Raw genomic sequence first — 25,066 nt, forward strand, 5'->3', positions numbered from 1 at the left:
TCGTATAGTCGGTCCAACATGTGGAGGGTGTTATTCCAACAGGTGGAAACGTCGCATATCAGCCTATGTTGAGGAATGCCGTTCTGCCGCTGCAGTTTAAGGAGGGTGTGCTTTGTGGTGTACAAGTGGCTGAAGTGCATGCAAAGTCTCCTGGCCATTTTTAGGATGTCTTACAGATGGGTCGAAGATTTCCGGAACCGCTTGACAACCAAATTGAACACGTGCCCTCCTTGATGCAGCGCCGACACCATGTTCTTTCCGTTGTCGGTCACCATGGTTCCGATTTTGAGTTGTCGCGAAGAAAGTCAGGATTCGATTTCTTGATGAAAGACATGGAGCAGTTCCTCCCCTGTGTGACTCCGTTCGCCCAGGCAAACAGCGTGACACCGCCGTGCCCTACACATGTGGTATACTGGAGGGCATCTGTGACTTGTCCCTGCAGTGGAGGCTGAGGACACTGTGGAGGAAGAGGAGGCAGAAGCGGACATTGTCGCAGGACCAACGGCGTGCGAACATGGAGGCGGAAGCGGCGTCACCTGGCCAAGTTGCTGGTGTGGCTGTGCAGGAACCACATTCACCCAGTGGGTCGTAAAAGACATGTATTGTCCATGACCGTAGTTATAGCTCCAAACGTCGGCTCTGCCGTGCATTTTGGCAGACACCGACAGGCTCAAGGACTGGCCCACCTTTTGTTCTACATATGTGTGCAGGGCTGGTACTGCCTTTTTGGCAAAGAAATGATGGCTTGGGACTCTCCACCTCGGCTCTGCACAAGCCATCAGTTCTCTGAAAGGTGCAGAGTCCACCACTTGAAAAGGGAGGGACTGCAGCACCACCAACTTGGACAGAAGCACATTCAGCTTCTGCGCCGTTGGATGAGTGCATGCATACTGTTGTCTCTTGGCAATCGCTTTGGTGATTAATTGCTGACAGAATGACTGCTGAGGAGTAGGAGGCGAAGCAGGAGCATCAGGACCAGCAGATAATGGGAAGGACAGACATCTCCCTTCAGCTGAGGTGTGGAGCCTTGACTGCCTGAAATCGGGTGCGTGCCACTGGGTTCTGCCACTGGGTGATATAACTGCACCTCTGAACGGCAAATAGGCCCTTACTTCCCTCCACTTATACACTCCACAAAATGCTTTAGAACATACAGTATAACGGCACTGCTGAACATCAAATAATATATATTTTTTTGCCACTAATACATGCCAAAAAGGGCTGTAATTTTCTCACTTCACCACACAACGGCTAATAAGCCTTTTTGTTCCCACTAATACAAGCCAAAAATGCTTTAGAACATATAACTGCACCACACAAGGGCAAATAAGACGTAGACATTTTTCCTTGTAATAAACCATGTTAATGGCTGTATCAAACAGCACTTGCACCCCAATAACAAGAACAGTTTGCTGGAATTACAGAGCTGTACAATAGCAATTTGGATCCGCAGACAGTGCAGCAAGGTGTAATAGGATTGTTCCTATTACCCAGGCTGTAAACTTCCCTACTGAACCCTGTCCTGCTTCAATACTGTGTAATAATTCCTCCCTATCCTTTCACTATACTTCTAATGCTCTTTCCCTGAACTTCTATTGAGCAAAATATAAGTTTTCAAGTCTTTCCTAGCACTGTCCCTAGCGCCTACTAACATCTCTCCCTGCACTAAGTACACTGGAAAATGGCTGAATCCAATATGGCTGAGGTTATTTATAGGACTGTGACATCACAGGGCTGGCTGGCTGCTGATTGGCTGCATGCCATTGTGAGTAATCCCTTGTTCCCAGAGTTCCATGCTCCATGTCATAACACTGTCATGGCCAGATCTCTGAGAAGTTCTGATAAACGTTCTTCAGTACCTCCTGCATGATGTTCTTTTGTTTTGCTTTCGCTTTGACATCTCTTCTCCCTCTCCCAGCTGTCATCTATTAGCAGTGATTGCCTCCCTATATATTTCCTCCCATACTGCTTCACTTTGCGGTTTATACTACTTCCTGGATTGGGTTCACTGCTTGCAGTTGCTACTGCTGGTTCCTCAAGATAAGTCTATTTTTGTATTTGTGTATTCCTGTTGGCTTGATTCTAGGTGACCTTGACTCCCTCCCTATTGAGTGCCGGGAGCCGGTGGTCGTGTCCCCTCACTATTATAGGATTTGCAGTTGTCACTCAGTCTAAGGTACGTGGACATGCAACTTTCTATCATTGAGATCTTTGCATGGGCTGAGCAGTGAGGGAGAGCTCTAGGGCATTAATAGGGCTCACTCTTTTCTTCCTTAGTTTTGGATCAAGTCAGTCGGATCTTTATTTGTTACTTATTGTTTCCTGCAACACCATCCGTGACAAACACATGCCACAGCCATTTTAGGAAAAATGTGATTCGTTAACATGAAGCATGAGGAATTTCGGATTCAGTGCGAATTGAATTTTTCCTGAAACTCGAATTCCACTTTGTCAACTTTGATTCGCTCATCTCTAGGCAAGACCACATATTGTTCCTGCATCTCTCATCTGCAATATTTACTGTGCGTTACCTGGAAATATGCTGAAAGTCACTCAAGTACCCACATGATGAATCTAGAGACTTTCTCTATTGTTTGCATGAAAGGTGAACCCTAGAATCACAGTGCTTGCCTGTTAGCCACTTTATATGATATCTAGTATCTTCAGGATTTTCAGGATACATACAAGGACAGCCAGAGTCACAATTACAATGGGATTTCATAGGACCATAATTTTAAATACCAGTATAGATATATAGTATAGTATAGAACCTATAGATATTAGATCAGGGGCTTAACTGTTAAATTACCTGGGAGTCCTCTTTACATACATTCCTGTTCTACACTGAGACCACTGTAAACCCATAGGTGTCCAACAGAAGTAGGATAGGGGCTAAATCACCTGCTACCATTATAACACATACAGTTGAAAGAAAAAGTATGTGAACCCTTTGGAATGATATGGATTTCTGCACAAATTGGTCATAAAATGTCATCTGATCATCATCTAAGTCACAACAATAGGCAATCACAGTCTGCTTAAACTAATAACACACAAATAATTGAATGTTACCATGTTTTTATTGAACACACCATGTAAACATTCACAGTGCATCTGTAAAGAATAAATCAAGGCAACTGGACTTACTGTAGATTTCTTGAAAATGTTTCACTCGTTCTTCCAACGAGCTTTCTCAATTCTGAGTGACTGTACAAGAATTCTCTGGGAATAAATATGTAACTGAATCAACATCTGGTAATTATACCCAGCATGGGGCCAGAGGTCATTATACCCAGCATGGGGTCAAAGGTGTTGATTCCATTATCCTAATTGGAGTCAGTAGGTGATAATGACCTCCCAGAAAAAGGTGTCAAGACAGCATTGTATGTGGCAGACAATAGATGTCTAACCCCCCCGCCTCTATTCAAGCTTGGCTTCTCCATTTTTACGTAGATGGCCTCCTTCACACCTCGTTTGTACCAATCGGCCTCCTTATCCAAAACACGCAAACAAAACTGGGTACTGATTACCTTACGTCATCTGCGATGGGACGGAATAAGAGAGCGCACAGCATGTGACACATGCACTGATCAGAGGATGTACGTCAGTGGACACATGCACTGACCGAAGTGAACAGTCAGTGATTGGCTGGGAGATACAGGAGGGAGGGACGTTGATAAATATAAAGGGAGGTCTTTACGAGCGCGCGCGCCTACTCATACACCCCATCCCCTGACGAAGCCACAGCATGTGGCGAAACATGTCGGGAGGGGTGGTATAGTGCGATTCATTTTAGACAGTTACAGAGCAAGTGAGAAAAGTTTAGTGGATGTTTTATGAGTAGCATGGGGAGTCAGAGTTGAATACAGTGAGGGATACGCCATAGTGCACCAATGAAATTACAACACTTGTGTTTATACTAATCAAAGGACGAGTTGGATGGAATACACTAACCTGTGACCCTCACAGAATAAAAGTGAATATATCAGGACTCTATACGGAATAAACATCCCCATGCACTCCGCACTCCACAGACATTAATATGCGATTATTGGTTGTAGTCAGCAACCAGTAGCAATAATAATTATCTCACATTTCACTGTTAACTGAAAATTTTAATTGTTTTCTTTTTTCCCCCCATATTTCTTGTGTGTTTTTTTGAAGTAAAACAATAAAGATAAGATTTTAAACATTAGTTAGGGACCCCTAAAGGGATTTATGGTCCCACAGACCATTACAGTATAATTAAACAATATCTTAGGGTCTCTAAAAGGGACTTTGTTAATAACCTTACATCTAAAAGAAACAGGTCACACCTTTGAAGACTGTCAGGTACGTGTTTTGGATAAGGAGGCCGATTGGTACAAACGAGGTGTGAAGGAGGCCATCTACGTAAAAATGGAGAAGCCAAGCTTGAATAGAGGCGGGGGGGTTAGACATCTATTGTCTGCCACATACAATGCTGTCTTGACACCTTTTTCTGGGAGGTCATTATCACCTACTGACTCCAATTAGGATAATGGAATCAACACCTTTGACCCCATGCTGGGTATAATGACCTCTGACCCCATGCTGGGTATAATTACCAGATGTTGATTCAGTTACATATTTATTCCCAGAGAATTCTTGTACAGTCACTCAGAATTGAGAAAGCTTGTTGGAAGAACGAGTGAAACGTTTTCAAGAAATCTACAGTAAGTCCAGTTGCCTTGATTTATTCTTTACAGATATACCATGACCTGGATAAATGAGAACCTTCACAGACATTCACAGTGCAGGTGGAAAAAGTATGTGAACCCCTAGACTAAGGAGATTTCCAAGAGCTAATTGGAGTGTGGTGTCAGTCAACTGGAGTCCAATTAATGAGATGAGATTGGAGGTGTTGGTTACAGCTGCCCTGCCCTATAAAAAACACACACCAGTTCTGGGTTTGCTTTTCACAAGAAGCATTGCGAGATGTGAATGATGCCTCGCACCAAAGATCTCTCAGAAGACCTACGATTAAGAATTGTTGACTTGCATAAAGCTGGAAAGGGTTATAAAAGTATCTCCAAAAGCCTTGCTGTTCATCAGTCCACGGTAAGACAAATTGTCTATAAATGGAGAAAGTTCAGCACTGCTGCTACTCTCCCTAGGAGTGGCCATCCTGTAAAGATGACTGCAAGAGCACAGCGCAGACTGCTCAATAAGGTGAACAAGAATCCTAGAATGTCAGATAAAGACTTACAAAAGATTCTGGCATATGCTAACACCCCTGTTAGCGAATCTACGATACGTAAAACACTAAACAAGAATGGATTTCATGGGAGGATACCACAGAGGAAGCCACTGCTGTCCAAAAAAAACATTGCTGCATGTTTACAGTTTGCACAAGAGCACCTGGATGTTCCACAGCAGTACTGGCAAAATATTCTGTGGACAGATTAAACCAAAGTTGACTTGTTTGGAAGAAACACACAACACTATGTGTGGAGAAAAAGAGGCACAGCACACCAACATCAAAACCTCATCCCAACTAAGGCAAAGTAGCGGCTCACAGCAGGCACTAGCGATGACATAACAGCGGCAAACACTAGCCAGCACTCGCCTACCACCACCAGGTATGGGCAGAGTTAAAAGAAGGGGTGAGCCGCCAAGTAAGATCGCGGCGTTTAGCAGAGCTCAGGGCCAAGAGGAGATCCAAAATGGCGCCCGCTCTCCACACCACGCGGCGTCTGACACAGTGCAGGAGATAGAAATCCTCCCAACACGACTCAGGAGCGCTGGAGGGAAAAGCCCTTCATCTGCAACAGCAGGGCTGAATCTCTCTCCCCCTCAAAACAGCAAGAAGCTGCAGCAGCCATTTATAAGAATATACTGCAAGAAGCAGCACCCACTTTTGAAAAAGATGGGACTTCACATAATGAGTTAAACATCCCGGCAATTCACTCTTCCCCATCCCCCACTACTAGTGGACAGTCAGTACCAGTCACTGAAGCCACCCTACGGTCCTTGCTGTGTGATCTGAGTGCACTCCATACAAAAAGACATCTCCAGAGCTTTCTATGCTTTACAGAAAGATATTACCCAAATTGGAGAGAGAACAAGTCATATTGAGGATAAAATGGAGGAATTTACTAACGCACACAACCAACTAGTGGAAGCACATAATGAAGCAGAGGATGAAATAACAGCTCTAAAACTCAAATTAGTGGATCTTGAAAATCGTTCAAGGCGCAACAATCTAAGATTTAGAGGAATCCCTGAGACCGTGGACCCTGACGCTATTAAGGACTTCCTTACTGATTATTTTGTTGCTCTGATCCCAAAAGCGGAACAAAGGGACTTAATGATTGACAGAGCGCACAGAATCCCCAAACCTAAAAACGCTCCCAGTGCTGCTCCCAGAGACATCATCGCCAGGCTGCTCTTCTACCATTTCAAGGAATTAATCCTCAAAGCGGCGAACTCCACCCAAGATCTCCCAGACCGCTTCAAGAATATATTAATATTCTTAGACCTCTCCGCTGCTACGTTAAACAGACGTAGAGAATTCTCAGAGGCTACTAAAATCGTCAGGGATCACAACATCCCATACAAATGAGGTTATCCGGTGAAACTTCTGATCTTCAAAAATGGAACCAACCACGTGATCACGTCACCGAGAAACTCCATGAAGCTGCTCCAGAAATGGTCCCTAATCACAGTGGATAAAGACTCCTTCTCGCCCCAGAATAAAAGACCATCTACCCTGAATAAAGAGTGGACCTGAAGTCTCGCTGGACATGAAGGGACTCCCACGCTCTATTCAAGGGACATATCCTTTTTGATAAAGGAAAGTCACTAGACTACGTTATATGTCTGCATTCTTTGCTGCAGGTCTCCCAGGAGATTCTGTACTCGTTCACTGTTACCCACCCCCATTGATAGCTGGATAAACTGGTATCTAGTTGGTTCACTTAGAACCGGACTTTAGTTTGAAAATTTAATTTATTGATAAAATAGCATTATTTTGTTCTGTTTTACCTGATTTAACCCCTTTGCTTCTATTACCTTCCTATCTGATCCTTTTTTCCTACCTCATACACTAATACTATAGTCACTCTATAGGTGACAAGTGAGATTGACACCCTTATAACTGATACTGCGTAGCGACTGCGTTGCTTGTATCAAGGCATACGCATTTGCTAAGCAATATATAGTATTATATACCGCACTATATTTTTCAAGAGTACTGTGCATTGTACAAAATCTTATATTGCATTGTTAAGTCTGCTCTACTTTCACTGCAAGTAATGGTCATTAACCCCTTAAAGACTTAGGAAGTATCGGTACGGCATGGGTCCCGAGTCCTTAAGGACCCATGACGTACCGGTACGTCATAACTTGAAATCGGTATTCCGGCGCCCCAGGGGTTAATCGGAACGGGATTTCGGCTGAAATCATTCAGCCGGCATCCCGTAACAATGCAGGGGGGGGTCATTTGACCCCCCCCACATCGGCGATCGCAGAAAACCGCAGGTCAATTCAGACCTGCGGTTTGCTGCGCTTTCTGCAGTTTCTGATCCCCGCGGGCCCTGACCGCGGGGATCAGAAGCTTTAGTGTCCCTAAAATATATATTTTACACCCCCCCTGCACCCCTGCATGATTTTTTGCCGGCGGGTGGTGCAGGGGGGGAGTTGTGGGTGGTGGGGGCGGTGCGGGAGGCGGGCGGTGCGGCAGGCGGGATCGCGATCCCCCGCCCGCCTCCCCTTGAATAATCGTTGGTGTTCAGTGGGTATACCAGGGTGCCAGCACATTGCTGGCACCCTGGTATAAACGGTTGACATCGATGATGCGATGTCAGCCGTTTAACCCTTTCCATACAGCGGTCCGTACGGACCGCTGTATGGAAAAAGTTAACAGTAAGACGGAGCTCCCTCCCTCTCCCATCGGGGGGCTGCTGTGCCTTTGCTGCCCCCCGATGGAGAGGGAGAGAGCTCCCAGACAGTCCCCCGACAGACCCTGTCCTTACCCTTCCCCGTCTGCGAAGTTCTGACAACTACTGAGCAGACGGGGAAGGTTCCCATGGCAACAGGACGCCGTCTCAGGCATCCTGCTGTCCATGGTGCTGAACAGATCTGTGCTAAAGGCAGAGATCTGTTCAGACAAAGTGTAAGTAAAATCAGTACAGTACAATATATATTGTACTGTACTGTATTACACAGACATCAGACCCACTGAATCTTCAAGAACCAAGTGGGTCTGGGTCAAAAAAAAAGTGAAAAAAAGTGAAAAAAAAGTAAAAATCAAACACATTTATCACTGATTAAAAATGAAAAAAATAGAATTCCCTACACATGTTTGGTATCGCCGCGTCCGTAACGACCTGATCTATAAAACGGTCATGTTACTTTCCCCGCACGGTGAACTCCATAAAAATAAAAAAATTAAAACTATTAGGAAATTGAAATTTTGCCCACCTTACTTCCCAAAAAAGGTAATAAAAGTGATCAAAAAAGTCGCATTTACGCCAAAATAGTACCAATCAAACCATCATCTCATCCCGCAAAAATCATACCCTACCCAAGATAATCGCCCAAAAACTGAAAAAACTATGGCTCTTAGACTATGGAAACACTAAAACATGATTTTTTTTGTTTCAAAAATGAAATCATTGTGTAAAACTTAAATAAATAAAAAAAAAGTATACATATTAGGTATTGCCGTGTCCGTATCGACCGGCTCTATAAAAATATCACATGACCTAACCCCTCAGGTGACCACCGTAAAAAAATAAAAATAAAAACTGTGTAAAAAAAGCAATTTTTTGTCATCTTACGTCACAAAAAGTGTAATAGCAAGTGATCAAAAAGTCATATGCACCCCAAAATAGTGCCACTCAAACCATCATCTCATCCCGCAAAAAATGAGACCCTACTTAAGATAATCGCCCAAAAACTGAAAAAACTATGGCTCTTAGACTATGGAGACACTAAAACATTTTTTTTGTTTTAAAAATGAAATCATTGTGTAAAACTTACATAAATAAAAAAAATTGTATACATATTAGATATCGCCGCATCCGTGACAACCTGCTCTATAAAATTACCACATGATCTAACCTGTCAGATGAATGTTGTAAATAACAAAAAAAAAAAACGTGCCAAAAAATCTATTTCTTGTTACCTTGCCGCACAAAAAAGTGTAATATAGAGCAACCAAAAATTATATGTACCCTAAACTAGTACAAACAAAACTGCCACCCTATCCCGTAGTTTCTAAAATGGGGTCACTTTTTGGGAGTTTCTACTCTAGGGGTGCATCAGGGGGGCTTCAAATGGGACATGGTGTCAAAAAAAACAGTCCAGCAAAATCTGCCTTCCAAAAACCGTATGGCATTCCATTCCTTCTGCACCCTGCCATGTGCCCGTACAGTGGTTTACGACCACATATGGGGTGTTTCTGTAAACTACAGAATCAGGGCCATAAATAATGAGTTTTGTTTGGCTGTTAACCCTTGCTTTGTAACTGGAAAAAAAATATTAAAATGGAAAATCTGCCAAAAAAGTGAAATTTTGAAATTGTATCATGGTGTCAAAAAAAACAGTCAAGCAAAATCTGGCTTCCAAAAACCATACGGCGCACCTTTCCCTCTACGCCCTACTGTGTGCCTGTACAGTAGTTTACGGCCACATATGGGGTGTTTCTGTAAACGGCAGAGTCAGGGCAATAAAGATACAGTCTTGTTTGGCTGTTAACCCTTGCTTTGTTAGTGGAAAAAATGGGTTAAAATGGAAAATTAGGCAAAAAAAAGAAATTCTCAAATTTCATCCCCATTTGCCAATAACTCTTGTGCAACACCTAAAGGGTTAACGAAGTTTATAAAATCAGTTTTGAATACCTTGAGGGGTGTAGTTTAAAGAATGGGGTCATTTTTGGGCGGTTTCTATTATGTAAGCCTCGCAAAGTGACTTCAGACCTGTAGTGGTCCCTAAAAATTGGGGTTTTGTAAATTTCTGAAAAATTTCAAGATTTGCTTCTAAACTTCTAAGCCTTGTAACATCCCCAAAAAATAAAATATCATTCCCAAAATGCTACAAACATGAAGTAGACATATGGGGAATGTAAAGTCATCACAATTTTTGGGGGTATTACTATGTATTACAGAAGTAGAGAAACTGAAACTTTGAAATTTGCAAATTTTTCTAAATTTTTGGTAAATATGGTATTTTTTTACCCAATTTTAGCAGTGTCATGAAGTACAATATGTGACGAAAAAACAATCTCAGAACGGCCTGGATAAGTCAATTTTGTTTTAAAGTTATGAGCACTTAAAGTGACACTGGTCAGATTTGCAAAAAATGGCCAAGTCCTTAAGGTGAAATAGGGCTGAGTCCTTAAGGGGTTAAAATATCTTCAATTAACGCCAATGGACTAAATAGTCCCTTTAAAAGATCGTTACTGTTGAAGGAAGTTCATTCCCTTAAATGCGACGTAATCTGTATTCAAGAAACCCACTTGAATGAATCAGATACTCATAGACTCGAGCATAAAAATGTTGTCAATATATTTGCATCACCTGCAGTGAACAAGAAAAGAGGGGTAATCATCTCCATTAGGGATTCCCTCTCTTTTTTCAGCTGATCCACAGTAAATCTGACGATAATGGCAGATATGTTATATTAGTATGTAATATTAATAATACGCCATACACTCTAGTCTCCCTGTACGCTCCTAACTCTAACCAACTCGCGTTCATCAAAGAGGTAATAAACACCACCCAATCCATTAAACAAGGCTCCCTGATCATATGTGGAGACTTCAATTTACCTCCATCTCCATCTCTGGAGAAATCCAACCAAACAAAAATGCACACCCCCTCACAATTAGCTCAGTATCTTCTGACAGAAGATATATACGACACTTGGAGAGTATTACATGCTTCAGAACGTGATTATACCCTCTACTCACACCCTCATAAACAATACTCCAGAATTGACCTGATACTGGTCGACAAATGGACGCTTCAAAAAATATTATCGGCTAATATCGGATCCATAACATGGTCCGACCATGCACCAGTCTCGTGTCAATTCTCAGAGAAATTCAACCAACCTCCTTACATTTCTTGGAGGGCTAACAATTACCATTTATCATTGTCCTCAACACAAACCCAAATAGAAGAAGCTCTGAAAGAATATTTCAAATATAACTGCACCACTGATGTTTCCCCTACTACAATCTGGTGCGCACATAAAGCTTTCATTAGAGGTCAACTCATTCGTATTTCATCCTTTCTAAATAAACAAAGACGTATACAAACAGAACAAATAAGCTCTTCCATCATTGAGTTGGAAAAAAAGGATAAAACAAATCCCTCACAAGCCAAAAAACAATTGGGAGATTTACGCTACTAACTATATCAACTTTACCAAAATAAATATGAACACAACTTGAGGAGATGCGGATACGTAGAGGTACGAGGCGGCACTGCTGGTATGTCCAGTGCTCTCAGTATAAGACCAGGAACTGTGCAGCTCAGTCAGATGATTGCACTATTCAGCGGGGCTCTGCTATCATAGGAAGTCCACAGTAATATGCAGTAAGTAGAATGAATAACGATAGCGCCACTCACCCAAGTGTTGCAAGATGTATCTTTATTCGTGTACAATCGAATACAGAGTTCAGCGGGCTGGGGCGGACATAAGCGTGTGTATGCTGAGTGATCAGCTGGCGATGGCCGTTTCGCGCACCTTGCGCTTCCTCTGACCTAATCACGCTACTTGTGCGCTCCTTTTTAAAGCGTCTCGGTTGCCTAGGTAACCATCGACGCTGATGATAATAAGCAATCAATTGCCTCGCTTACTAAACTGTGAATTCAGGTAACACACTAAAAACATCCCTGATATCTATTATTGTCTACTTACATATGCTAATCTAGGTGCGTGCTACTATTATAACTTATAAATATACACTTAAGTCGTTGCGGTCATTCAATCCCAGGGGGCCCATCGCACCTGTGCGAATGATCCAATCCGCCTCCCTCTGCATGAGGAGGCGGTCTCTATCTCCCCCCAATGCTGGGGCAGGGACATGTTCCAGGGCCGCAAACTTTAAGCATTTTGCGTTACCATCATGTATACTTTGTATGTGTTCAGTCAACCTTGGGCACCCTTTTCCTGACCTAACGGAATTAATGTGTTCCCTGAACCTTTCATACATAGGGCGGATGGTCTTCCCTATGTAGAAGGATCCACAGGAGCATAGTATTAAATAAACCACATATTTTGTTTTACATGTGGTAAATTGTTTAACCCTGTGTTTGATGCCTGCAAAAAAAGATATATTTGCCCTGTAAAACATGTTGACAGAAGGAGCAATCGCCACATTTATAACTCCCTACTGGTATACGCTCAGTGAGCCAATTTTTTGCTTTGGTTTCCCTCAGTCTACTCCTCACAAATTTGTCCCCGATCGTATGGCACTTTTTGAAAGCAACGGTTTATGTTGTTCTAGATCCTGTAGCCCCTCCTCATTTCAGAGGATATCCCCGTTTTTTAATATGACTTGTTTGATCGTAATTGCCAAAGGACTGTATTTAAAAACAAAGGCGAATCTCTCTGTAGCATTTTTTTCTCAGGCTGCCTTTTTTCTGTTTAAGTAACTCACTTTGTGTGAATTGGCCTGCTCTTTTTATGGCTGTGTCAAGGTCATTTTCTGGATACCCCCTAGCTAGAAGTCTTTCCTTTAGTTCCTGAGCCTGCTCTGTATACCCTGCTTCTGTACTATTGATGCGTTTTAAACGTATGAATTGACCATACGGGACTGCTTGTTTTATGCTACGTGGATGATAGCTGTCGTAGTGAAGTAATGAATTGGTGGCGGTGGGCTTAAGAAAACCTGTAGTGACAATGGTGTCCTTCTCTATTGTGACCATTACATCAAGAAACTCTAATGTTCTACCTCCAAAATTCACGGTAAATTTCATATTCATTTCATTCTGGTTATTAAGGAACTGGACAAAATCTTCACACGACTGTCTCGGGCCCTGCCAAATCATAAAGATATCATCCACGTAGCGTAAAAGTAGTTTTATATGTTGCAGATAAGGATTAGAGGTGGAACAAATGTACAGGTCTTCAAACACTGCCAAATATAAATTGGTGAAAGTGCAAGACACTGGCGTGCCCATGGCCGTACCATAGATCTGTCTGTACCAGCATCCCCCAAACGTAAACACGTTATTGCTGAGTACAAAATTAAGTGCTTCCTGGACAAAAGAGCAATAGACGTCACTCTTATCAGTATTGCTCAAAACCTTGATGACCGCCTGCACACCCTCCCTATGGGGGATACGGGTGTACAGGCTTTCCACATCAAGTGACACCAAATTAAAATCATCTTGCCACTGAAAATGCCTTAATGCTTCCAGGAAGGAATTGGTGTCGCGCAAATATGGTAGGAGCATGTGATAAGAGTGGTCTAAGCAGCCAGTCCAGGTATTTGGATAAGGACTCTGTCACTGACCCTATGCCCGCCACAATGGGGCGTCCCGGTGGGTGGTTCAGTGACTTGTGAATCTTAAGTACAAAGTACCAAGTAGGTCTTTTGGGGGATGGTGGTACAAGCCGGTCCATGATACGAGCCGTAAAAAAATCCATCTCTATGTATCGTGTTAATAATTCGCAGAGCTGTACTCGAATAGCAGGAGTGGGATCCTTTTCAAGTTTGGAGTAAACTGAGGTGTCGCCTAACTGTCTTTGTGCTTCCTGTAAATAATATTCCTTTGTAAGGAGTACAATGTTGCTCCCTTGTCCGCTGGTTTTACTATGACATCCTCCCTATTGCATAACCATTTAATTGCGGACCATTCTTCGTTGGTAATATTGTTCTCCACCTTTGGATATACCAAGGCTTTCACATCTCTTAGTATTTGTTTGTGGAAGATGTCAATGCTACTCCCAGCGGGCAAGGGTGGACAATACGTAGACTTTATTCCCCCCTCAAAGCGACCTGCTTCTGAACTGAGGGCAGGAAGATCACTAAGTTCTATATCAGCCAAAAATTCCAGACAGGCAATTTCCATTTCATTATAGGCTTCATCAATCTTGTGACCCTCCCTCTTGGAGCCTAAAGTGAAAGGGGAGTTACTATACATTTTATGTCATTGTAATTTCGTATCGCTTTAAACAGATCAATTTCGAACATTACTGGATTAAAGTTTTCTACTAGACTAAAGCTAAGTCCTTTGTTAAGGGCACTAATACAGGGAGATGGAAGTTCAAGTGTGGTCAAGTTAATTACAAGACTCTCTCTGGACGTTGTGGTGGAGGAGCATGTCATTGGCGCCATGACACTTTTTTTCTGTTGCGTGATGACTTTCTTGCCGGTCTTCTTTCTCCTTTTTCTTCCCCTTCTTGTGCTGCGTCTAAAGGGGATGTATTCTCTGCTGTATTTTTATTGACATTGGCGTCGTCTGACATGCTAGAGTCACTATCTGTTGTTCAGTAGTCACTTCTATTTTTTCTCTGAGGGCGTCTTCTTCTATGTCTTTTGTTCCAGTCGAATAATTTACCGCTATCATAATCACATTTATCTCGCAGGAACTTGTCCTTTTTTCTTTCTTTTACTTCCGATTGTGTGATAACTAATTTTTTATTTAATCTTTTTTCAAAGGTCATCAATTGGTTTTCTGTCAGCCTTTGTTCAATCTTCAGCCTTTGTCAATCTTCGTGTTTTTTAAGTCCTCACTGATCTTATTATACAACTTGAGAGTAAAGGCAAAATTCTACTCACAGGGAAACAGAGCTAATGCAATGCTAGCTAACAAAATTAAATCTATATAAAATAAGAAAAAATGACCATATATTTATAATTCCTAAAAACAAAAAATACTTAATCCCCAGGAAATCTCAAATACTTTTGCCAACTACTATTCCAATTTATATAACCTTCAAGATAACAAATCAATTCCCCAACCTAACTCAGATGTAATTAACAAATTCCTATCTGATATTGCATTACCTAAATTGACTCCAGAGCAACTCATGGAACTCAACAAACCAATAGAAATAACAGAAATAATGCAAATTATAAAACTGACTAAAAACAACAAATAGTATAGGTTAGAGAGGGCTCACCTACTAGTCAAGGATGGTATGGGTGCTCCTACGAAAGGATTCACCCAATCCTCTGAAATTATTGGACAAGAAATATAGACTAGTAGGGCACACCAACACTTGGACTTCACACGGAGAGTTTAGTATAACGATATATTTATTGTGACATATATTGCTATCTATTCCGACATATTAAAATACATAGCTAAAATACATAAATACTTCAATTTACAATATAGTTTAAACGAAAGATAAAAAATAAATAATTCTCTATATTTGACCAGAGTTTCAGAGTCAGTTGTATTAATATAGTGTTTTACATTTAGTCGTGAGACTAATAATTGCCTACTCTTGACGTGCGCTTTTTTGAATTGGTGATTTTTGTTTGATAAAAATTAACTTTTATTAGGTTTTAATTAAATAAACAGTGATAACTTATACCTAACCTACCTAAATAGTTAAAACTCTCATCAGAGTTCTTTATAGGTTGCAGTGTAATTGGAATTTCCACCGAGTCTTCAGTGGCTCTGAAGAAGGAGTCGCAGTATACTCCGAAACGCGTATGGTAATTAATCCCATGAAATAAAGTACAGGATTAGAAGACTTAAAGCGCTTAAAGAAAAGAAACCAAAAAGAAGAGGGATCGGTGAGAATTTATTTTTTCAAAGGAAAGCTGGATACCTGTCGGCCATCTATGAGATACGCACTTGGTAATAATATAGCCTGCGTGATATAAATAAATAGCGCAGCAAAAGGACACTACTAAGCCATCTCTAAGACAGCACAGCTTTATATGTCACCGAGGATCCCGGATTTAATATCTACACAGACTCGGTGGAAATTCCAATTACACCGCAACCTATAAAGAACTCCATCACACGTGGGACGCCACGAGTGTTGCAATAAAACCGGCAGTACTCCAGCCAAAAACAGTGAGTAAAACAACTGCGGTTTATCTTTACAAATAGGCAGCGATTTTATAACAATAGTGACTTTGCAGTAATATCATACTGTGCCGAGTATGTGAAGCAGCCATATCAGATACAAATGATCATTTGAACAAAACTGTATCTGATTACTGAATAACCCCTACTATCTGAACTTTATTATTCGGGAAATTCTTTGGAGAGACTATATTAATACAACTGACTCTGAAACTCTGGCCAAATATAGAGAATTATTTATTTTTTATCTTTCGTTTAAACTATATTGTAAATTGAAGTATTTATGTATTTTAGCTATGTATTTTAATATGTCGGAATAGATAGCATTATATGTCACAATAAATATATCGTTATACTAAACTCTCCGTGTGAAGTCCAAGTGTTGGTGTGCCCTACTATTCTATATTTCTTGTAAAAACAACAAATCCCCAGGACCTGACGGGTTAACAAATTAATATTTTAAAACCTTCAGAAATACTTTAGCCCCATACCTCTTATCCACATTTTGCCACATAATGACCACAGGTAATATACCACCTGAAATGCTTCATGCCACAATAGTGGCTCTTCCCATACCAGGCAAATCCCCTGAATCCCCAGAAATTTTTTGTCCGATCTCCCTATTGAATTCTGACCTGAAAATCTACTCCAAATTATTGGCCAGCAGACTGTCATCTTTAGTCCCGCAGCTCATCCACCATGACCAGGTGGGATTTGTCAAGTCAAGACAAACATTAGATAGTACTAGAAGTGTGATTGATATTATACACTGGACGGGAGTGAATCGGACGCCTTCTCTGCTTCTATCCTTGGATGCGGAGAAGACGTTTGACAGAGTTCATTGGGGATATTTAGAGGCGGTATTGGTGAAATTTGGCATACAAGGATATATAGCCAAATCTATAGGGGCACTCTATTCTAAGCCATCAGCCAGAGTCTTAATAAATGGGATGATGTCCACTTCAATCCAAATCACAAATGGGACAAGACAAGGATGCCCCCTTTCACCCATTATCTTCGCACTTATAATTGAACCATTAGCGGAACACATTAGAGCCCAACCACATATCACAGGTGTTAAAATAGGGAAGACAGACCATAAAATCAGATTGTTTGCGGATGATATTATCCTAGCCCTAACCGACCCGATAAAATCCCTACCTATAGTAATGCAAATACTAAAGTCTTTCAGTTCGGTCTCCTATTATAGTCTTAAAATAGCTAAATGTCAGGTACTTAATCTTGGACTGCAGACCTCAGCTCACTAAAAGCCAATTTCCCCTTTAAATGGAATCTGGACCATATTACGTATCTAGGAATCAAATTGACCTCCTCTCCGTCCAGACTTTTACCAATTAACCTTAAAACCCTACAGAAAAAAAAGAAAAATGACCTTATTAAAATGAAAAACCATGAAATTTCATGGATGGGCATAATATCAGCTTTAAAAATTTTATTATGCCACAAATCCTATACTTACTGTGCAATCTCCCTGTCTCTATACCTATGAAACACTTGAAAGAAATACAATCAATGCTCCTCAAATATATTTGGCAAGATAAAAAACCAAGAGTTCAAACTAACATACTCTTTTTGCCTATTTCCAAGGGAGGATTGGGTTGCCCATCTGTCATTAGATACTACAGAGCATGTATCTTTAAACAGTTTAGATTTTCAAGGCTAATTCAGCCTGATAAGCACTGGATTGATATTGAAAATCATATAATGGGAGTAAAAGACCCTAAAGTATTTTATTATTCCACATCTTTACAAAACGCCCTATTAAAATACAAATCTCTCCTACAATACAAGCAGCACTTGAATTATGGACCCTATTGACAACTAAAATGAATATTATTAATATATCCCTATCTGAAACCCCACTGGAGGTCGTGGGTAATTGTATCCCAGAGTTACATATTCATAATTGGATTGATCTGGGTATCTACAAACTAGGAGATCTTTATACCAACAGCACCCTTAATTGCTTCTCAGATCTAACTTCGAAGTTTAAAGTTCCTTATAGAGACTTTTTTAAATACCTGCAAATAAGATTTTTTTTATCTAAGGTGCAACTTCTGGTGGCTGTTAATACCTCTCAACTGATGAATGTATTGAGGAACCCTCTGTCCAGTCTCCAAGCCCTTTCTCTCAGTTATCACCATATGACTGATGGTTTGGACTCTCCATTGATTCCACTACTACTACGTAAATGGGAATCTGCATTAAATATAGTAATTCCCCCAGAACAATGGATTATCTAAAATGTACCCCTTAGCTTCTCACATGTGTTGGAGATGTTCAGCGGCGGAAGCCAACATGGAGCATATATGGTGGGAATGCAGAGAAATCAAACCTGTATGGAATTCAATTAATATAATCTTATCACAGATATGCAGCACCACAATCATTAACAATGGCCCAAAGCCTACTCTCTATTAACTTAGACTCTTTCCCCGAATTATATTGAACAGTAATCATTCACGCAATTATAGCAACTAGAACGAAAATTGCTCAGTACTGGAAAAATCCAAAACCTCCTCCACTGATGGAAATAATTAACACCATTAACAATAATTGTTTACATGAAATGATAAGTGCCGCCATTACTAACAAGTTTAAAATCACATGGCATTACTGGCTTCACTCTTATTTCAACAGGGTCTCAACAGATTTATGGTAAAGGATATTAGGATCGCTCCTTGTCATTCTCTTTTATCACTTTTCTTTTTTCCCTCTCACCCTCCTCCTATCCCTTGTTTTTGTTTTAACATTGTATTATTTGTACTTATTGTCTTGAACCCCTATGTTGGGGGATCACAAGACTTGTACAAATGTATATTGTCAATGGAAAAGAAGACTCTCATGCAAATTTTTGTATGTATTTGTTTAGTCTCTTATTGAAAACAATAAAATATATGTATAAAAAAAAAAAGAATTATGGTGGTGGGGGCATCATGGTTTGGGACTGCTTTGCTGCGTCAAGGCCTGGATGGATTGCTATCATCGAAGGAAAAAGGAATTCCCAAGTTTATCAAGACATTTTGCAGGAGAACTTAAGGCCATCTGTCCACCAGCTGAAGCTCAACAGAAGATAGGTGTTGCAACAGGACAAAGACCCAAAGCATAGAAGTAAATCAACAACAGAATGGCTTAAACAGAAGAAAATACGCCTTCTGGAATGGCCTAGTCAGAGTCCTGACCTCAACCTGATTGAGATGCTGTGGCATGACCTCAAGAAAGCGATTCACACCAGACATCCCAAGAATATTGCTGAACTGAAACAGTTCTGTAAAGAGGAATGGTCAAGAATTACTCCTGACCGTTGTGCACGTCTGATCTGCAACTACAGGAAACGTTTGGTTAAAGTTATTGCTGCCAAAGGAGGTTCAACCAGTTATTAAATCCAAGGGTTCACATACTTTTTCCACCTGCACTGTGAATGTTTACATGGTGTGTTCAATAAAAACATGGTAACATTTAATTCCTTGTGTGTTATTAGTTTAAGCAGACTGTGATTGTCTATTGTTGTGACTTAGATGAAGATCAGATCACATTTTATGACCAATTTGTGCAGAAATCCATATCATTCCAAAGGGTTCACATACTTTTTCTTGCAACTGTATCTACTAAAAAATTACAACTCTGCTCTTGTTCTAAAACTTTGTTTTGTCTTACATCAGCCATCTCTGTTTCTGACCCTTTCTTCTTCACTTGTAGCTGGGACCAGGAGGCCCATACATTTCATTTTCACCCAGTATTTATAGAAATCGATAGTCCTCGCAATCTTTTTCATTAGTAGTTTATCAACAGTATTTTTGTTGGTCTTTTTGTCATAAATGTTAAAGTTTATTTTTTATATTCCAGAATTTGAGTAAATACATTACACATCATCTTTAGACTGATAGACAATGCATATATATGTATATTAACAGTTACTATTTTTTTTTTTTTTGCCCTTATCTGCATTGATTGAAAGATTTGAGCATACTGTACCATCATTGTCCAGTAGCACATTTTCTGGTTTGAGGTCACGATAGATGATCCTGTTTTGGTGTAAATGCTCCATCCCACATATAATCTGTGCAGTGTAAAAACAAGCTCTGGGTTCATCTAGACCAGGATTTTCCTCATCCACATTGTAAATGTGAAACCTAAAGCCATGAGAAAAAGATAATAAAGAACGTAACCACTTAGTAATACCAATAACTAAGCATGAAGATAACTACGGATGGAACATAAGCAAAATATCTCAAAATATGTTAAATATGTTAAAAGACATTGACAAGGTTTGTATTTACGAGACAACCTCTTTAACAAGAAGGACCTGTCAGCCTTCCTGAGACCTGTACTAACACACTCTTACACTATCTAATCAGTACTGACAGTTTAAAGGGTTTTACCAAGATTTTAGGATAGGTCATCAGTATCTGATTGGTTGGGGTCTGACACCCAGGACCAGTGCTGATCACTGTAGTGATGAGCGGAAGGGGCAATATTCGAATTTGCGATTTCACGAATATTTGGTTGAATACTCGTCATATATTCGCAAATTCGAGAATTTCTTGATTGCGAAAATCGGCAATGTAATATGCGCGTCTTGCGTGCACAATACAGGCGTGGGTCACTGTTGCTACATTTTCCAAGCTGCTGCCTGAGACTGGAGAAAATGGTTGGCACGGCAGAACATTACAATAGCTTTATATGCAGATAGAGTGCTCCAATAAATGTGAAGTTGCCCGTATTGCGCAAAAATATGCGCATCATTAATTGCAAATGGGCAATTAATGATGCGCATATTTTTGCGCAATACGGGCAACTTCACATTTAGCAGGTCTGACAACATATTACTGATTGGTGCACTAGGCATTGTTGTGAACTTGTGACATCACAGCACTATGCCTGTAGCATGTATGTATGGACAGCAGAACCCATCACACTACCTAACACCCTGCACTGGTTACACTATATCACAATCTAACCTACACTGACTATCTCCCACTAACTATCTGTATTATATATATAAGCTAACTAACTAACTATCTAATATAATTAAACAGTAAAGCACAGAGCACAGCAATGACACTGCTGTCTCTCTCAGAACTCCATAAAACTAAAGAAAATGGCTGCTGGGGAGTGGCGCTTATTATTAGGTTTAGTGGCCAGTGTGAAAATCACATGGTTTTAGAATTTTTTTTAAATATACAGTACAGACCAAAAGTTTGGACACACCTTCTCATTTAAAGAGTTTTCTTTATTTTCATGACTATGAAAATTGTAGATTCACACTGCAGGCATCAAAACTATGAATTAACACATGTGGAATTATATACATAACAAACAAGTGTGAAACAACTGAAAATATGTTGTTCTTGAAGCTCATCAAGAGAATGCCAAGAGTGTGCAAAGCAGTAATCGAAGCAAAAGGTGGCTACTTTGAAGAACCTAGAATATGACATATTTTCAGTTGTTTCACACTTGTTTGTTATGTATATAATTCCACATGTGTTAATTCATAGTTTTGATGCCTTCATAGTCATGAAAATAAAGAAAACTCTTTGAATGAGAAGGTGTGTCCAAACTTTTGGTCTGTACTGTATATAGTGACATGGAAAATTAAAAACAACCACCAAATATGCTTTACAAATATGTTTAGCATAAAACTTAATTTAAACAATAGGTCATTCTCTGTTGACCCATTTGCTTTACAACACCGTTGGCGCACATCCTAATAACAAAGGAAATAATTTAGTTCAGTTGCCTGACCTCATCTGGTTCCTGTGGCATGATAAAAAGTTGTATGTACCCACAAAATTATACTAGTGAAAATAACAGCTTGTCCCACACAAAACAAGTTCTCACATTTTTTGTTTGGAACAAAGTCATGGCTCTCAAAATATGATGCCTCAAACATAAATGTATTTATTGTAGAAAAGTAGTACACATAAAAAAACTCTAAAAATATGTTATCAAAATTATCATACTGACCAGAATGATCAATGATTATATGTAAACTAAAAAGATGCCATTGAAATATACAACTTGCTCCATAAAAAAAACAAGCCCTTATATGGCTATATGGATGGAAAAATAAAAAAGTTATGACTCTTGGAAGATGGGGCTGAAAAAATAAAAAAAAATCACCACACATAATGGACATAACTGCCTGAGGTGGTAACATCTTAATGCACTTTCTATGTTGCATATAACTTTGCTGTTTAGTTATTACTTTTTTGCTTAGTTGTAGGGAATTTACCCCCATTGTCTTCTGGTCATTGGTTACTTGCATGAAAATAACATGACCCTTCGATGGAAGATCATCTGGGGATACTGCCATTCACTTCTGGACTCTATTGACTATAATGGGCTCCGGGGAGGATGTGGCAAGTTTCCACCAGGAGTTCCGGTTTCGGACAGATGAACACTGCTGCATGCAACAGTTTTTGCCCAGCCGAAAGCCAGCATTTCACTGAATCAAATTATAGTCAATGGCATCTGGCGGTGAAGGGAGGCATCTGGCTACTCTAGATCCTGTGAGCACCAGCAGTCTGTGCCAGCAGAGTTAAAAGGAGGTGCGAACCTACCCTAAGAAGTCGGAGTCTACATCTTAATTTATGGTGTCTACAGTAGTGTGTGATCTTTATTCATTTTGGGGTGTGCTGAAGGAGGTCATATGTACAATTTGTGATTCATACTTCATAAAGTTGATAATGTTCCCCCATTTTTAGACCCAGTTACTAGTCAGATTCATTTACCAAGCTGCTAGTTAAAGGGGCTATATTATAATAAGCTATGTGGATGCATAGTCATTTTTCAAACCACCAGTGTATAACTGGAGACTTCCAAAAGTGTTAGGAAGTTTTGACATTTTGGTTTTCTGAGTCATTATGATGACTCAGAAATAAAATACTCGTAATGATTGTTGCTATGTGTAAACAGGCCTTTAATGATCAATGGAGGCCCGACCACCAGTACTCCTAATTACTCCTAGTCCAAAGGGGTTGTAGACCTTGTAAATCACAGTGGTTCCTTTAGAATTATGGGTTTGTGTTGCAGTCCTCACAACATCTGTATGTGGGTACTACTGTGCAGAGAAATTGCTATGTGTGTTTTTTCTCGGAATTGTTGGGGGTCCCACCATCAATCACTAGTTCTTAGTTATAAGGTATAAAAAACCCTTTAGTTAAATTGTAGCATTTGACTGGCAGTTTATCGCTAGTGAACGTGTGTACAAGGTGATGCCGATTACCAGATGAACTAAAGAAACGACCGGTCATCGGGTAATAGGATCTTTCATTCGGACACCTAAATCATTGTTTGCCGGCAGCAGTTCATGCTGTCTAATCACACTCTGCTGCCGGCAAACAATGATTATGTATAGGGACGACCGATGGCATTACTAATCGCTCCTCCCCATACTGTGAACGAGATTGCTGCATGTAAATGCAGCGGTCCTCTCCACTGACAAGCAGTCAACTGCCAAGAAGGATCGCTTCTGTCATGACATATGCTCCTTTGAGCAGTGTAAAGGGCCTTTAAGAACTACCACAATACAGTCAATTGTTGGTTTTATTAGAGATTATTCCTAAACTCTAGTGACCCGGAGCGTTGCCTTAAAATTTTCCATGGATTAAATGATTTACAAAGTAGAATATGTCATCTCTGAATAGCAAAATGTGTGTTTAGACCTTCGACATTATTCTCTGTATACAGTGTCAGAAGATTTTAGATGTCACAGTGAGCAGAATGCACAATATGTTATGTCTGTGGGCTTTTTATTGTTTTTGTCATTTTGCATTGAGTAAAGAAGTATAACACTATTATTGATTGCTGTGTAAATCTTCTGGTTTCGGTGCTGTAGGCTAGGTTTCCAGCATAACATGTATATCTTGGACCCATATTAATTTTACAAACAGTATAAATAACAGTATATTTGTACATTATTGTTACAACTTACCTTAGGTCACCTCCATTCATTAATGTCATAACTAAGCAGACGTCATTCTTTGTTTGAAATGCATATGCCAGGGAAACAATAAATCTACTATGCACCTTAGCTAGAATCCTTTTTTCCACCATGGCACCCTGAAAATACAAAAAAAAAAATTTTTTATATTTTGTCCCATTGATTTCAGAGTCAAATAATTTAAGGAATCCTCCATGAACTGACACACTGTGTTATGCCAAGGTTATAATGCACCACCCATCAGGTCCTTCATTATAGGCTATGTACACCATTAGATCATTTTTCTAACAGTTTTTTTTATTTTGTATTGTTTGGCATGTACTCCAATATACTGTATAACAGTCTGCAGAATGCTATCCACAACCAAATCCATCAGGTTGGATGTATTATTGCTAAAAACCTATAACAAAAATGAGTTTAGCCAAAACTATATGCATCTAAAGAAAAAAAGTTATCTAAATGTGTCCATAGCCATTAAAGGGGTTGTCTCACTTCAGCAAATGGGATTTATCATGTAGAGAAAGTTAATACAAGGCACTTACTAATATATTATGATTGTCCATATTGTCTTCTTTGCTGGCTTGATTCATTTTTCCATCAAATTATACACTGCTCGTTTCAAGGGGTTATGGCCACCCTGCAATCCAGCAGAGGTGGCCGTGCTTTTCTTACTATAGGAAAAATGTGCTGGCCTCTCTGGTGACCAGGACCGTGGGAGTGTGCATAGGCATGCATGCACAGCAGCTCCCATCCAGGCCACCTTGTATCTGCACTGCAGTAGTGACCGTAACCCCTGCATATGAGCAGTATATAATGTGATGGAAAAACTAATCCAGCCAGCAAAGGAGGCAATATGAACAATCACAATACATTAGTAAGTGCCTTGTGTTAACTTTGTCAACATGATAAATGCCATTTGCTGATGTGAGACAACCCCTTGTCACGGTCTCAGTGTGGTTCACTGTGACACGGGTTCCATGTTGCTCACCTTTGTGCTCTAGCCTACTGGCTGCGGTTAATGCCGTGTATGCTGGTTGCCAGGGGCGATGTGTAGTTTTGGTAGCCTGTGTGTTCA

General features: G+C 40.2%; 1 protein-coding gene across 1 annotated transcript in view; it reads right to left on the bottom strand.

Annotated features, from left to right (window-relative positions):
• The window catches only part of GRK1 (G protein-coupled receptor kinase 1), a 99,352-nt gene that overhangs the window by 35,846 nt on the left and 38,440 nt on the right, over positions 1–25,066 (bottom strand). The window contains exons 2-3 of the mRNA XM_040421979.1: positions 23,983–24,110; positions 20,022–20,179 (exon numbers count right to left, since the gene is read on the bottom strand). Of these exons, the coding sequence (XP_040277913.1) occupies positions 20,022–20,179; positions 23,983–24,110 (286 nt within the window). The remainder of the gene's footprint in view (positions 1–20,021; positions 20,180–23,982; positions 24,111–25,066) is intronic.

This window comes from Bufo bufo, chromosome 3 (assembly GCF_905171765.1).
Source record: "Bufo bufo chromosome 3, aBufBuf1.1, whole genome shotgun sequence".
In the NCBI taxonomy this organism is placed as follows: Eukaryota; Metazoa; Chordata; class Amphibia; order Anura; family Bufonidae; genus Bufo; species Bufo bufo.